Source organism: Lytechinus variegatus, chromosome 3 (genome assembly GCF_018143015.1).
Source record: "Lytechinus variegatus isolate NC3 chromosome 3, Lvar_3.0, whole genome shotgun sequence".
In the NCBI taxonomy this organism is placed as follows: domain Eukaryota; kingdom Metazoa; phylum Echinodermata; class Echinoidea; order Temnopleuroida; family Toxopneustidae; genus Lytechinus; species Lytechinus variegatus.
In genome coordinates this window covers 34,797,379-34,811,315 of record NC_054742.1, presented here as the reverse complement: position 1 = coordinate 34,811,315, position 13,937 = coordinate 34,797,379, and the positions used below count along the sequence as shown (strand labels likewise).

General features: G+C 36.2%; 1 protein-coding gene across 5 annotated transcripts in view; it reads right to left on the bottom strand.

The window, feature by feature from the left end:
• Positions 1-13,937, bottom strand: part of LOC121410860 (CLIP-associating protein 1-A-like) — a 73,512-nt gene that overhangs the window by 46,403 nt on the left and 13,172 nt on the right. For all 5 annotated transcript variants that reach the window (XM_041603209.1, XM_041603207.1, XM_041603210.1 and 2 more), the window contains exons 3-5: positions 12,017-12,095; positions 1,408-1,451; positions 922-981 (exon numbers count right to left, since the gene is read on the bottom strand). In XM_041603209.1, the coding sequence (XP_041459143.1) occupies positions 922-981; positions 1,408-1,451; positions 12,017-12,095 (183 nt within the window). The remainder of the gene's footprint in view (positions 1-921; positions 982-1,407; positions 1,452-12,016; positions 12,096-13,937) is intronic.

The following is a 13,937-nucleotide window of genomic DNA, read 5'->3' as shown; positions in this document are numbered from 1 at the left end:
AGAAAAAGTCTGACCCTGACATAAGCCTTTTCCTCTAGTTATATCAAACTGTACAACAGAACAATCATATACATGTACAGTCTGAATACATATTTTCTGCTAATGGGTACAGTGTTTCCTATTTCTAATTTACATCTGTTTATGTTGTATTGAACTCAAAATAGCCATGTAAGGGAGCTTAAAAACTACATGGCCAAATCCCCCCCCCCCCCCTTGTCATAAGTATTTTCCCCCTCTGATTTGAAAATTAGAACTTCACTAAAATACATGTGCCTGTGGCCACACGTAACACCAAGAATGCTGGCATACTGAATGAGATGTACAAGTAGAGTTAAAATTGTCACCTAATAAATTACTGACCATCCTGAGTAAATGATCCTAACAGTTCAGGGGCCGTTTCACAAAGCTGTTCGTAAGTTAAGAGCGACTTTAAGAACGACTGGTGATCCTTTCTGACGCGCTAAACCATCGCCTATGAATATACCATTTACCTCAAGAAAGGATCACCAGTCGTTCTTCAAGTCGCTCTTAACTTACGAACAGCTTTATGAAACACCTACCTGCTCAAAAATTTGTATCACAATTGTGTCTCATCACAATATTTTCAATAAAAGCTCGTTTACCATTCTTTTTGCTCTGTCCTTTTATTTTGTTTGGTTGGAGAGGAGTTTATCGCCTCTTCATATTTTTTTTCATGGAATGGAAAAGACCACTGATACCAGAAATAGAGGAAATCTTAAAGATGGTGCACCCTAATTTGATCTAGACTTTGCTCTTGATCAGAGTTAATTTCTGACATCACTCAATGGTAATGTTGTTTGAATTCCATTAATATAATAAATGATTTGGACAGAGCTTTAGTAATGACTTTACAAGTATAAGTATAGTTTGGTAACTGATTTTCATCTTGTAATACGGTACCTGTGGTGAAGAAGCGGGTGACATCAGCTTTTGAATGAGACCTTGAGATTGTTCTCGAACCTGGATGAAAAAAGAAGACAAATTTATATCATCACTTGCAAAGAAAATTTTATGATATCAAATAGTGAAGAAAAATGTTATGACAAGATCACTTTATTCACTTTGTAAGTTGTAATTGTATTTGTAAAAGTGAAATGTATTTCATTATAAACCTGCAGTCTGAAGAACCAGGTTCAAGATGAAAATGCTCTGTGACATGAACACTGCAAATTATTACTGAATATTCAGATACAATGGCAATGGCATATTTTGCAATTTGTAACATATTTCTTTTTTAATAAATTGCAAAATATCAATGACACGGCACATCCTAGCTTCCTGTGACATATTTTAGTAATTAAATTCACCATAGCCTCAATTTTAAAATATACTGAAAACTATGAAGAGGTTACATGTATTCAGAAGAAATCACAATTGTATAATCACCTGTTCCTTGCTATCTCCCAATCTGTCAACTGCTGCTGGTAAAACTGAAAGAAAAATCAAATACATGTACATGTTGAAACAAATATCTCAAAATGAAATTTTATTAAGAAATACTGAGATCATAGCTAGGGTGGTTGGAATAAAACAGCAGTCTGTCAATTACTTCTGCAATAATGTAAATTGATCAGATATGGTTGGAAACCATTGCTGAAATCTTAAATACAAGTTTACAAGAGCAACCTTGGATGTGCCCCACTAACGATTCATTAGCATTTCACCAACAGGCTAGAGCTGGAGCTCTCTTTTTCTTGTCTTCCCTAAACTGTATGCTGTCTGCATAAAAGATGCTCTCACAATTCCCGACCACAATTGTGTATGTCAAGACGCTACTAGCTAGTACATTCATGCTGTACGTTAGCATGCAGAATCTAATATTGATGTACTAGTAGTTTAATGTATACTGAATAAGTACACATTACATGTACAGGCTGTAATACAAAAATTAACAATGCAATACTGAAACCTTGTTTTTTTACATAACCCCCACCAAAAATCCACAAGGGTACTTTAATAGATCAGTGATTGAACTGAGAACAATTTATAATTCAAACAACAAGCATACATGTAGCAAATATTAACCAATCATTATCCATCCTGAATAAATCTAGACAAAAGCTACATGTACATTCTCAAGGTGCCATGAGCCTAATTACATCAGGAGGGCTAAAGATATTCGTTCGACCCAACCCATTCGAATTTTTTTTCAATTTGATGTTGCTGATTGACAAAACTGTATGAATATGATTCAAAATCTAACACTGATTCTAGAAATGGTAACTACTGAACTTCCTTCGCCCAAATTGGGAAGATAAAAAAGTGACTTGGAACTATTTTTTTGACTGGCGGACTAATTAGGGCTATTTTACTGTTTGAGTCGATGAATTTGATCCATTCATACATGTAGTTATCTTCATAAATGGCAATTTATTTTTAAAATGAGCTGGCTACGCTACCCTTTCCTGGTCAGATATGGAATGCCAGATATATATCCTATCCAATGGTAGTAAACATTCCACCCTCTAATTTCACATTTATTTTTTATGAATTTTTCAAAAGTGCCATTTTAACACACAAGTCTATGGGGAATGTTTTACGCGCGTGACACCTATAAGTACTATGGGATATCCCTAGTAGTGGATGGAATTCCTGGCCAAACTCTTCAGTAGCAAACAATTTCTCACTGATATCAATATATTTAGTCATCAAGAGGTGCAAAGAATTGATTTAATGGCTAGCAAGGCAATATCAGCTAAAGTTAGTAGGTCTGTGTATATGTAAGCCTATATGTAGACTGGTCAATGTATAGAGCGTCTATGCCTCTTTTTGTTCTGATTCATCATTGGTTTGTGTTAGTGTACATCACATACTTAATATTAGAAAGACCTTTACAAATTGCTCATGTAAAAGGAAGGGGGTAGAGAGGAGCTTTGAGAACTTTACTGAAGAGGACTAGAGTGGTACCTTCAAGAAGGTATTTAGAAAAAGGCACAGAGTAAGGTAAGGTATCTAAGGGCTAATAGTGCTCAACTAAGGAGGGATGGGGGGTGGCTGTGTGCTCCAATCTTAGTCTACCCCCCCCCCCCTCTTTATAAGCCATGCCATCTATGAAATTATCTTTCTTTCTCTCTCTCTTTCTATCTCTCTTTTTTTTCTCTCTCTTCTATCTATTTTTATGTATCTCTTCCTTCTTACATCTGAGAGGCAATATAGCCCTAGGAAGATTTTGATATAATAGGTCAAATGCAAATGTACTGAAGTGGTATGTTCTTATTAAGCTTTTTCGATATACCGGTATTAGTAATACCGTTCGGTATGAAAGTCATACCGGTATGGATACCGCCGTAGAAATTTCAATACCGAAATACCGTCATACCAAAAGTTGAAAATATCATACCGGTATTTTCTTCTGTATTGTCGTTTATGGGTATTTTTACAGTAAAATTAAGCCAAAACAATAAGTTCTTTGGCTCTCTCAACGTATTTAATGAAATCAGAATCCAATAATCTAACCTCGAAATGAATACATCGCCCCTTAACTACTGTCTGAGCTCCGTTAGCCGCTGCATAAGGCCTCGGCCCCACCGCTAATGATACTGGGGTGCATGTCGGCTCAGCTCCATGCACTCGTGTACACAGCTACAGTATAAACAACGAAGTCGACCGAGACGGAGAGCATTTCATGAAGAGTTTTTTTTCAGTGGTTTCAACAACAGATTTGCTTTCCGCCAATCACATGCGAGGGTTTGCTAGCTTGTAACATCCCTCTACAAAAACAAAATCACTGACAAAACTCTTTTTGAAACACTCCCTAGCCTGCCTTTTGACCACGTGGTGTATTGCGGGCTTCAACAAAGTATCAACCTTGGCTTGGGGCGTTGACAGACAAACCACAGGGATTAACACTTGTTTTTTCTTTATGCAAGTTTTTTTTTTCTCGGACTGCTCTTAACTTGTATCAATGGGAATGTCCACTGAGTTTTTTTTTTTTTTTGGGGGGGGGGGTTGCTGCGCATTGACAGACAAACCACAGGGATTAACTTTTTTTCTTTATGCAATGTTTTTTTTCTGGACTGCTCTTGACTTGTTTCAATTATGACAAGTTTACTTTTAAACTATAAGCCTGCTACAAAAATCGTCTGACCCCCCCCCCCAAAAAAAAAAATAAATACATTAATGAATAAATGAATTAAATATGAAAATAAAAAAAGACAGAAAATGTTGATAACATTAACAGGAAAAAAAATGTTACGCCATCCCTCTTTGTTTATTTTGATCTGTGAAGTGATCGTAAATGGAAGAAAGTGGCTGAGAATATTTGTGTGATTTGTGATGGGTGTTGTATCCGTTTTGTGCATGTGCGGTCATGAATAAAATAAAATAAACTATTGGAATGATTGTATGATGGTCTCGTGGCGTGATAAGATGTTGATCAACTAAAATTTGGCATGTGTGAAAGATGAAATTGACAAAAAAGAGGGGAAGATTGAGATTCGGAGAAGAGGAGGATGTTGATTGTTCGTGGTAAGAGAGGGGTGGTGACGGGGAGAGAATGGGCCGATGGGAAAGAGAGAGTGAAGAATTAAGGGGCTGGGGAGATAAAAACAAAAGCAAGAAAAAATGAGTGAGAAAGAGGCAGCCGGGGGATAAAAAGTTTAGGGGGGGGGTTACTTGTAGACAACGTGCAGATTCACAAGAGGGGGGGGGGGGGGTTCAACACAATGGATATTTATAAGAAAAGTTATGTACGAGACGTCAAAATTTGAGGTCAACAAACTTTGAACCTTCGACGAACACGTGTTGATGTGAGTGGTAAACAAAAGGGGCGAATCTGAATGTGAATGAGTGGGGCCAGATCGGTGAAGGGAAAATCACGCATATATCCTTGACAGTTTTAGCAGGGAATTTTGGTGCTTGGAAGTTAGGGCATGTACACACGTTTAGCAAAGTAAGTAGCAGTGAGTTTGTGCGGTGTAGCATTTGGCAACTTGACTTATTGATTTCGTACCATGTGCTTGCTGAGATAATTTTGCGCACATGCACAGGTAATTCACAGCTCTCGTTGGGGAGAGAGCATGATCGTATAACTTTTGGTAAAGAAAGAGAAAGTTTTTGTCAATGAGAACGGACCATGCTGAGCATTCCTCAGCTGACCACAAGCATCCCCTCTTTATCCGAGGCCATATCAGGGCTAAACAAACATTGGACACTGTTTGCACAATAAATTGGGAATTTACTCGGTATTAGTCGGTATACCGGTATTGAAGCTATTAGTAATACCGGTATTGAAAATATCAATACCGAAAAAGCTTAGTTCTTATACTTTTAATGTTTCCTCATTCAATCTCACGTATATCTGGTAATTTTGTTTGAGGCAGTTCTGATATCCTGATATCTACACAAAATTAACATACACCTTTATATCACAATTAATAGGGACCTATTGTCATTACATTCACTGCTGGGCTGTATGCAGGTAGGATATGTATGCATCCATATAGTGAATATAACATGTATGAGTAATACATTAAAATGGGTAATTTCATAGAAAATAGGCATTTTCAATGCATTTCTTTGTGCTAGTGTGAGTGTACAGATATGAAAGAATAGCAAAGTAGCTATTCAATAAAATAAAATTCATAGGTCATATAATATAGGTGCCATGAGCCTAATTACATCAGGAGGGCTCAAGATATTCGTTCGACCCAACCCATTCGAATTTTTTTTCAATTTGATGTTGCTGATTGACAAAACTGTATGAATATGATTCAAAATCTAACACTGATTCTAGAAATGGTAACTACTGAACTTCCTTCGCCCAAATTGGGAAGATAAAAAAGTGACTTGGAACTATTTTTTTGACTGGCGGACTAATTAGGGCTATTTTACTGTTTGAGTCGATGAATTTGATCCATTCATAGTTATCTTCATAAATGGCAATTTATTTTTAAAATGAGCTGGCTACGCTACCCTTTCCTGGTCAGATATGGAATGCCAGATATATATCCTATCCAATGGTAGTAAACATTCCACCCTCTAATTTCACATTTATTTTTTATGAATTTTTCAAAAGTGCCATTTTAACACACAAGTCTATGGGGAATGTTTTACGTGCGTGACACCTCATTCTCTAAATTTCATGTTAATTTATTATTGCAGAACAGAATAACAGATGCAGAGACCAAGTAACCTGTACATCAGTACATGTACCAACACAATGTTGGCACTTTTTTGTGTGCAACAGAGCAATTACATGCCAACTTCAGGCAAAAATGTGGGCATACACTATACATTGTACATGAGCATCAGCTCAACTGCTCAAATATAGAAATTTGTCAGTTTCTTTTTTTCTTTAATGTTACTTACATAAAGGTAACATAACTACACCCTTGAAATAAATATAAATTGCTAAATAAACAACTTAAAATTTATACTAAATAAATCATAATAAATTAAATAATCTATAAACTGAATTGTTTGTATAGCCTTATTCCAAATATTTCCTTACATTATGTAGCCTACATCATGTACAGTAGTAGTACACTAGATACAGTATCATGGTCCTGATGGGGGACCACTTCACTGCTTCTCAAACATCGCCACAACATGATTCACTCTACTGCTCCTTCAATGTGATGCTCAGCCTAGCGCTTATTATCTCACTCTGTCTCGAGTCTCCTATGTACAGTGGTGACTCATAATTCATAAATTTCCAATCACAGAAAATGAGATTCATGATCAAATTATGATAAAACAAAGGTGGCTATCTTGATTGAAACACTCCCATGAATGCAGTTTGTAAAATACAATCAACACTAGTAATTCACGTACATTCACAATAGAAATAAAGAGTTGCATTGTACTCCTTAAACTATTTCCTGAGAGATTTAATTATGAACATCTATACACAACAAAAAAAGCAAGTCCCCCCTAAACAAACATCAATAATTTCCGAACCAAGGCGAGTTTTTGACATGAGGGTAATTTTTTAAGCTACCCTGAGTAAATGTTGTGGACGTATCTTATGTCATGCTTCAGTGAGCACCGTCAGAAGGCAAAAATGTCACTTTTCAAAAGTCACAAGCAAAATATCATGACTTTCATTTCATTTTATTGGAACTAATTCCACATTTTCATCATGAAAAATAGTCAGAAGGCTTGTAAAAGGTACTTTCTAAAAGACGATACAACTTTTTTAGCTAAATTTCGCGGTTGAATAAACTCAAGTCCAAATTTGCTATAATTGGATTTTTACACATTTCTTTCAATAAAAATGCTAGAATATGATGAGTTATTTTGGGGAAGACTATCTCCAACAATATTCACCATTTCACGGTTCAATGAACATTTATTGGAAACCAAAAATGCGATTTTCAAATATCGTAGGCAAGTATTGCTTCATTTTGGTAACTGAAAATGATCTTTTCTCAACTTTTTTGTTATGTTCATGACCGATTAACATGCTTCAATGATTCAAAGGTGTCAAATTAAACATTTACGCTTGAATGAACATGTGGAATGTAATTAGCTCTTTTTTTACATTATTGGAAAAAATGCAATTTGTAACTATGGATATCTGTCACACAACTCCTTGCACAGTTCATTTGATTTGATTTTTATGAAAATCCCGATGTTTAATGCATCGGTATTATTATTCAAATTATGCAAATGAGAAGAAAGTTCAAGGCCTTGCCCCCACTCTGTACCGTATCGAATGGTTATTTTTGTGTGCGCACCTTTTGGATAGTGCTACTCTGAAGCCATGTGCGAAGTTTCATGAAATAACTGTTGGCAGAAGTAACAAAAACCGTCCATGAAACAAACCCTTATTTCATATTTGTTAAAATTTTGACTTCCTCTCTCATAGACTTGTGTACATTATGGGTACATAATGTTTAAGCATACGTAACCCCTTATTCAATATGGTGGAACTTTTTTTTCAAGGCTGTCTTTAGCAATGTCGTTCGGCAGTAATGTTTATCAACCTATGGGCAGAATTCTGTGCAAAAATGAAATCGATTTGTTTATTTATGGATGAGTGAGCACGCATCAAAGTGGGAAAATTGGTATTTTCAATGTCACAAACTCATTTTAAAGGGTAATAAAGTGAATATTGGGGGCAAATTTGGTTTCAAATGTGTCTTTAACTGCTGTTGTTTTTATGATCCATCATTTCTATCACCAAACCCTTTCCGAACTTTAAAAATTTCATGGTTGAGCGAGCACATTCGAAAATTTGGGAATGAATACTCTTTATACTGCATAAATGTGTTCTTTTCCTAACAATTTCTCAGGATCAGTTGAATGTATGGACAGATCAGCGGTGGATCCAGAATTTTAAATGGGGGAGGGGCCTATAATCCGGGGAGCCATCAACATTTTCAAATTTCAACATGATCTAACAAGTTGTAGAAGATACTACCCAAAAAAAAACCTATGATGATACGTCACAATACAGGGGCCGCAGAGCAGTTTTCAAAGTGGGGGGGGGGCTGACCATGCCAAAAATCACAATCGTATTACATTTTTGTACTTGCTTATGGAAAAAAGTGGGGGCTGAAGTCCCCAGGCCCCCCGCTTCCACGGCCCCTGCAATACATCGTGCTCACTCAACCATGAACATACAAAATCAAAATTTAGTCTGTGGTTAAATGATGGATAGTAAAACAGCATAACACCATAAAATTCACCTAAATACAATTTTTGCCCAACTTTGTATTTGCACAATCTGAAAAACGACTCTTGTGACTTTCAAAAATGGTTATTTTTAATTGAATCTTTAATTACTCATGCATGACTCAACCGATCAATCTCATTTTTCCCCAGGAGTTGCTTAATGAGTGTATAAAACCACCCATGAAATATCATATCTCAAAATAATTTGGTTCAAAAGTTACAGCAATTTGATTTAGGGGGGACTTACTTTTTTTGTTGTGTATACTTGCAACCAGATGTTTAAACTTTAGCCCTCTAAGGCGGGGGTGGGGAGGCAGAAACCTCCCTCAACATTTTTAGACTGCATCACTTGCTACATTTTTACTTTCAAGTCTCCTGCAACTTTTGAGACCCTATTTGCGATGCCAAGGTTCGCGGTTATGAGATTACGCAACACTGCAGGTCCGAACCAAATTGCTCTAAAACATGAATTCGTGTACAATTTTGCCAAAATTCATAATTGACTATTATTTCTTATACTGATTAAAATCAACTAATTTTGCCATGTTTATGATCAGAATTAAGTTGGCAACAATTACCATTAAAAAATAAACAAAGAAAAAAATGGAAAATACATTTTATAAGAATTAAAAAAAACAACATTGAGATCGTACAAAGAGTCTGTGAATAGAAAATTACCTGTTTGGGCCTTGGGGAAGTATTTTTTTAAATTAGAGCTTTTTTTTCATTTTACACATAAACTACTTAAGCATAATTATGAATATTACAGAAGATTAATCATACAGCCTTGTAGATTTCACTGTACACTACCCCTGTCCAAATGTTTGCGGTACTCACTCAATCGGCAGCCAAGATCTTGCGGGGGGGGGGGGGCTGATTCCCCCCCCCCCTCAAAACTTCTTTCATGAAGCTGCAGTGGTCATATGTATGTTTGTACGTATAGCATCTGCAAACTTGTTTCAGTCTTTACTCCTGAACCTATAGACATTGTCTCTTGCATGTCATCATCACTTGGCAGATCATTGTAATAAGAGCCTCGGTAAGGAAATTGTGTAACTTACATTTCATTTGTTACTTTTCCTTTGCATTGTTTATGTACCTACATGTACCATCAATTCCTTTTAAAATGTTAATAACTTATAAATTCTGATGTACATGTACAAGGCAACGAAAACCCAACAAATGTTGGTATTGCAAGCATTATAACACCAGATATATAGTATACGATTCCTGAAACGCATGATTTTGGGGGGCTAAAGTCGGGGTCGATTTTCAGATCACTAATTGAACATGAACCCTACACAATGATATATGGTTAGAAAGGTCTGAATGTGTTCTGTCATAATATGGCATTATTTTTGTCATAGGGGGACTACACAAAATTTTATGACAAAAACCATGAGATTAAAAAAAATATCAGAATTTCCCTATTCAAGTCCATGTAAAACTGTTGCCTTACACCTAATACTATTTTTGAGTGCAGATTTGGATTCCTTGTGCAATTTCCTTTTAGAAAATGTATACTTTTGCTATCATAGGGTGTATACTTTGTCAGATAAATGTTTTTAAAGTTGAAAGTGCGTCGCGAAAGCAAAAATCACCATGTAACGCAAAAGGGGGCAACCTCATGACACATGACCATTTACATGTCTGCCTACAGTACATAATGGCCAGTCACTTAAAACTCCATAAATGTACATGTACTGTATGTTTGAATGGGTCAGAGACCTCACACACAAGTGAAGCAAAATAGGAAATTGGGTGAATTATCTTTTACAGTATTGTTGACCTTCATACCTACATGTACATACTGGCAGGAAATTTCCCCACAAACATACATTGCATGCAGACCTGAAGATACAATACACTGTTGATCAAGTGTACAGTATGAGAATTATCTCCCTACCATATTGTTTTGTTGATTACCGGAAGTAAACAGGTACGTGTAGTAAACAACAAGTGGAATGCCTCTGGCCGTCTCACCTGCATCACGCGATTCAATATAGCAGCAGTGCTGACTTTTAAAACTACTATAACTTGGACAAGATGTTTAGTAATACTTGGTTACTCTTATGTCCACGTTTTATGAACTAGACTAATATACACTTACAAAGATTAGGCCCGGTTTGAAAGTCCATTTTTGATGCACGTGTACACGGCGTGTTTTTCGGTCGTGTACACGTTGTAAACACTGAGTGAGAGGGAGTTACAGTATGTTTTCAGTGTTTCCTACATGTAGACTAAGTCATGGTTTTAAAGCTTACCTGAGAAGTTAGAAGTATCAATCCACAAAGATTGGTGCAATTAAAAAGTTTATTAAGTTTAGCAGCGCATTGAATTAATAAAGAATGCAAAAGTAAATCAGTGCAGGGCCCTAGTTAGCACCGACGTTCGTTGGATGCGCATTTTGCATACTGTACCGTACATGCATGCACAGATCGCTGCAGAATCAAGTGTAACTGAAGTTATCAATTGATTTTCATTATTTTATTTCCAATTTGAGGAGCGTGTGTTTGTAGGCTTGAAGCATATGTTTATGAGCGTATAACACGTAACTGCAGGAGCAATGATCGCTGTCGCAATTGGTGATTCCCAAATTGGCTCAAAAAGTGATTGAAGAACGCTTTCGAGAGTCTCGTTACGTGTTATACGCTAATACACATGTGCTACAAGCCTACAAACACACGCTCTTCAAATTGGCAATAAAATAATGAAAATTAATCGATAACTTCAGTCACACTCAATTCTGCAACAATCTGTGCATGTATGTACGGTACAGTATGCAAATTGCGCATCCAACGAACGTCGGCACTAACTAGGGCCCTGCACTGACCGGAGCATACCCATTTCGTGTGGTACAAAAACTTGAGTCTCCAGAATAAATGTGGATTAAATCGGCGATTTTGGAAGTAAACTCACTCTAGGTTAATTTAAATACAATGACATATTAGTGATTAAAACATGTGCAGTGTCTTTGGACTAAGAATTAATGTGAGGCTGTGAGTTTGTTCAATGACTTTGCAGTCCCACGCAAGTTTTATGCAGATGTTACCATGTACACGGTGATGGAATTTAGTACACGTGCACTGACTTGACCGTGCGTGTACACGTGTACCCGAAACGGGCCTAACAGAGATATTACATTTTATTCTGAAATCGAGTCGCAGACCAGTCGTAAGGTGTGCAGTCACCTTTATGGTCACTTACACTGCAGTTAAACTTGTGTTTGACTCAGCCCTTTAATCACACCCATAACAGGACCACTTTACAGGACCACTCATTCAGGTTCTTGCAAAGAGAGATTGTGCAGATCTATTTTACAGTGAAAGATACTTTTTAGAAGATTAACACAAAAAATAATGATTAAGAAAGTTACCTGTTCCTATATGACTCTTGAATTTTTCTCCCATTCTATCAACAAGTAATGATAAACACTCAAGACCACAGAGAGATATCTGGAAAAAAAATAGATCCATCAATTAGTTAGTGTACATGTAATAAAATCCACATGCTGAACTGAACCTCTAGACATACTTTTTTAAATGCAGATCAATATGAATTTCCCCTTTTTGTGGGAATTGGTGACCATTATAAATTACCCAAAAATTGTTTGAGACCATGAAATAAAAAAATCTCACACTTTCAGAATAATTTATATTATTGGGTATTAGATTTAATTGTACATGTAATTGGGTTTTCATCCCGTCTACCTACTTACAAAAGTAAATATCTTTCTGAAACAACATTTTTACATCATAAAATGAAAAAAAAAATGTTTCATTTTTTTTTAATTGATGTCTGAAATATAATGGTTAGATGTCTGATTCCAAGAAGGCTCCTCATATGAAAAAGTTCAATTCAGATGGTGTTTTGGTTGACTTTTTAAACTTTATTTGGGTAACTTATAATGTTCATAAACAGTTCAATTTGAAAAAAGGGGGGGATGTCGCCAGGTACATGTAACTCAAATGGACAGGATGTATTAAGAGTACTACATCCAAACCACATGGCTTTGTCCCCACATATTTAAATTGGTGTATTGTAGCCCACTAAATTTAGTAGACTTGAAATAAAAATATGCTGTAACACTGTCTGTAAATAATGACTCAACCCAGAAAACAAAATTATATCATTAAAAATAAGTATATAACATTAGGCCTGAATTTACTGATTAACTACATGTAAGATACATGTAACCATTGCTGAAACAATTTTGTGACAAGGGAAACATGACACATGCAGTGTATGGCCAAAAATTATGATTACATACATGTACATGCATGAAAAAGGAAAAGTGAGGCCATGACATCATCAGCTCACCATAGAATATGCATGATGGCAAGGATAGGCCTTTTACACAAGATACTGCCAAACTTTGAAATTCAATAACTTTTTTTTGTTATCAGCTTTTGATGAGATTTCAGTATTTTCCTCTGTGACAGACTGACAGTACATGCATAGTGCTCCATTTCCACTGTACAATTAAAAACAACAAGACTCTGATACATGTAATGCTTTAAAGTTTTCTTAAGCACATTAAATTTTAGAAATAAATGTAAAGGTACAGTGGACAGCTTGAGCAGTGTGGAATGTTCCATGTTCATGCCAAGGTCAATAGGCATAGTATACTCAAGTACACTATGACTTAAAGGTAAATGCTAGTTTTGGTAACGATATCAAAATGAGTTCGTACAGAATCCAATGAAATGACCACTAAAGTGTCTGTTTGTATAAATAAAACGCATGTGCCAAAGGATTCTGGAAGAAATTGTGTAATTGCTGAGAAATCAGCAAATAAGCACGGGATTCAAGTAGGGCGTCGGGCCCGACGCCCTAAGCAATAATTATATATTGTCCCACGTGCGCTTATCTGTGTTGGGGATTTTCGGTGTGAACATTTTTCAGCGTAGATTGCAAGATTTCACAAAGTCCAGTGAATGTAACTGTACCAGATCTAGATCCTCGATGATATACTGGCAATTAAGCCTTGTTTTACAGACTTTCTCATGAAATCAGTGTTAACTGCAACTACTGGAATTTCTCTTTAAATACCACCAAATCATTTCTATTACAGTTACATGTAGCGCCTTTAACCACACCTTAGCAAATATATTAGATCTACACGTTGTATGAGAAGCGAATTCAAACACTGCCACATGCACATGAACATGCACGGATGAACTTGATAAAACAGTCAGTGATTCAGGAACATCTGAAATATGGTCCATACACAGGCCCTACATGTAAATATTTCATGGACACAGCAATTTTGTTCTGTTTGCATTTTCATTTACTTC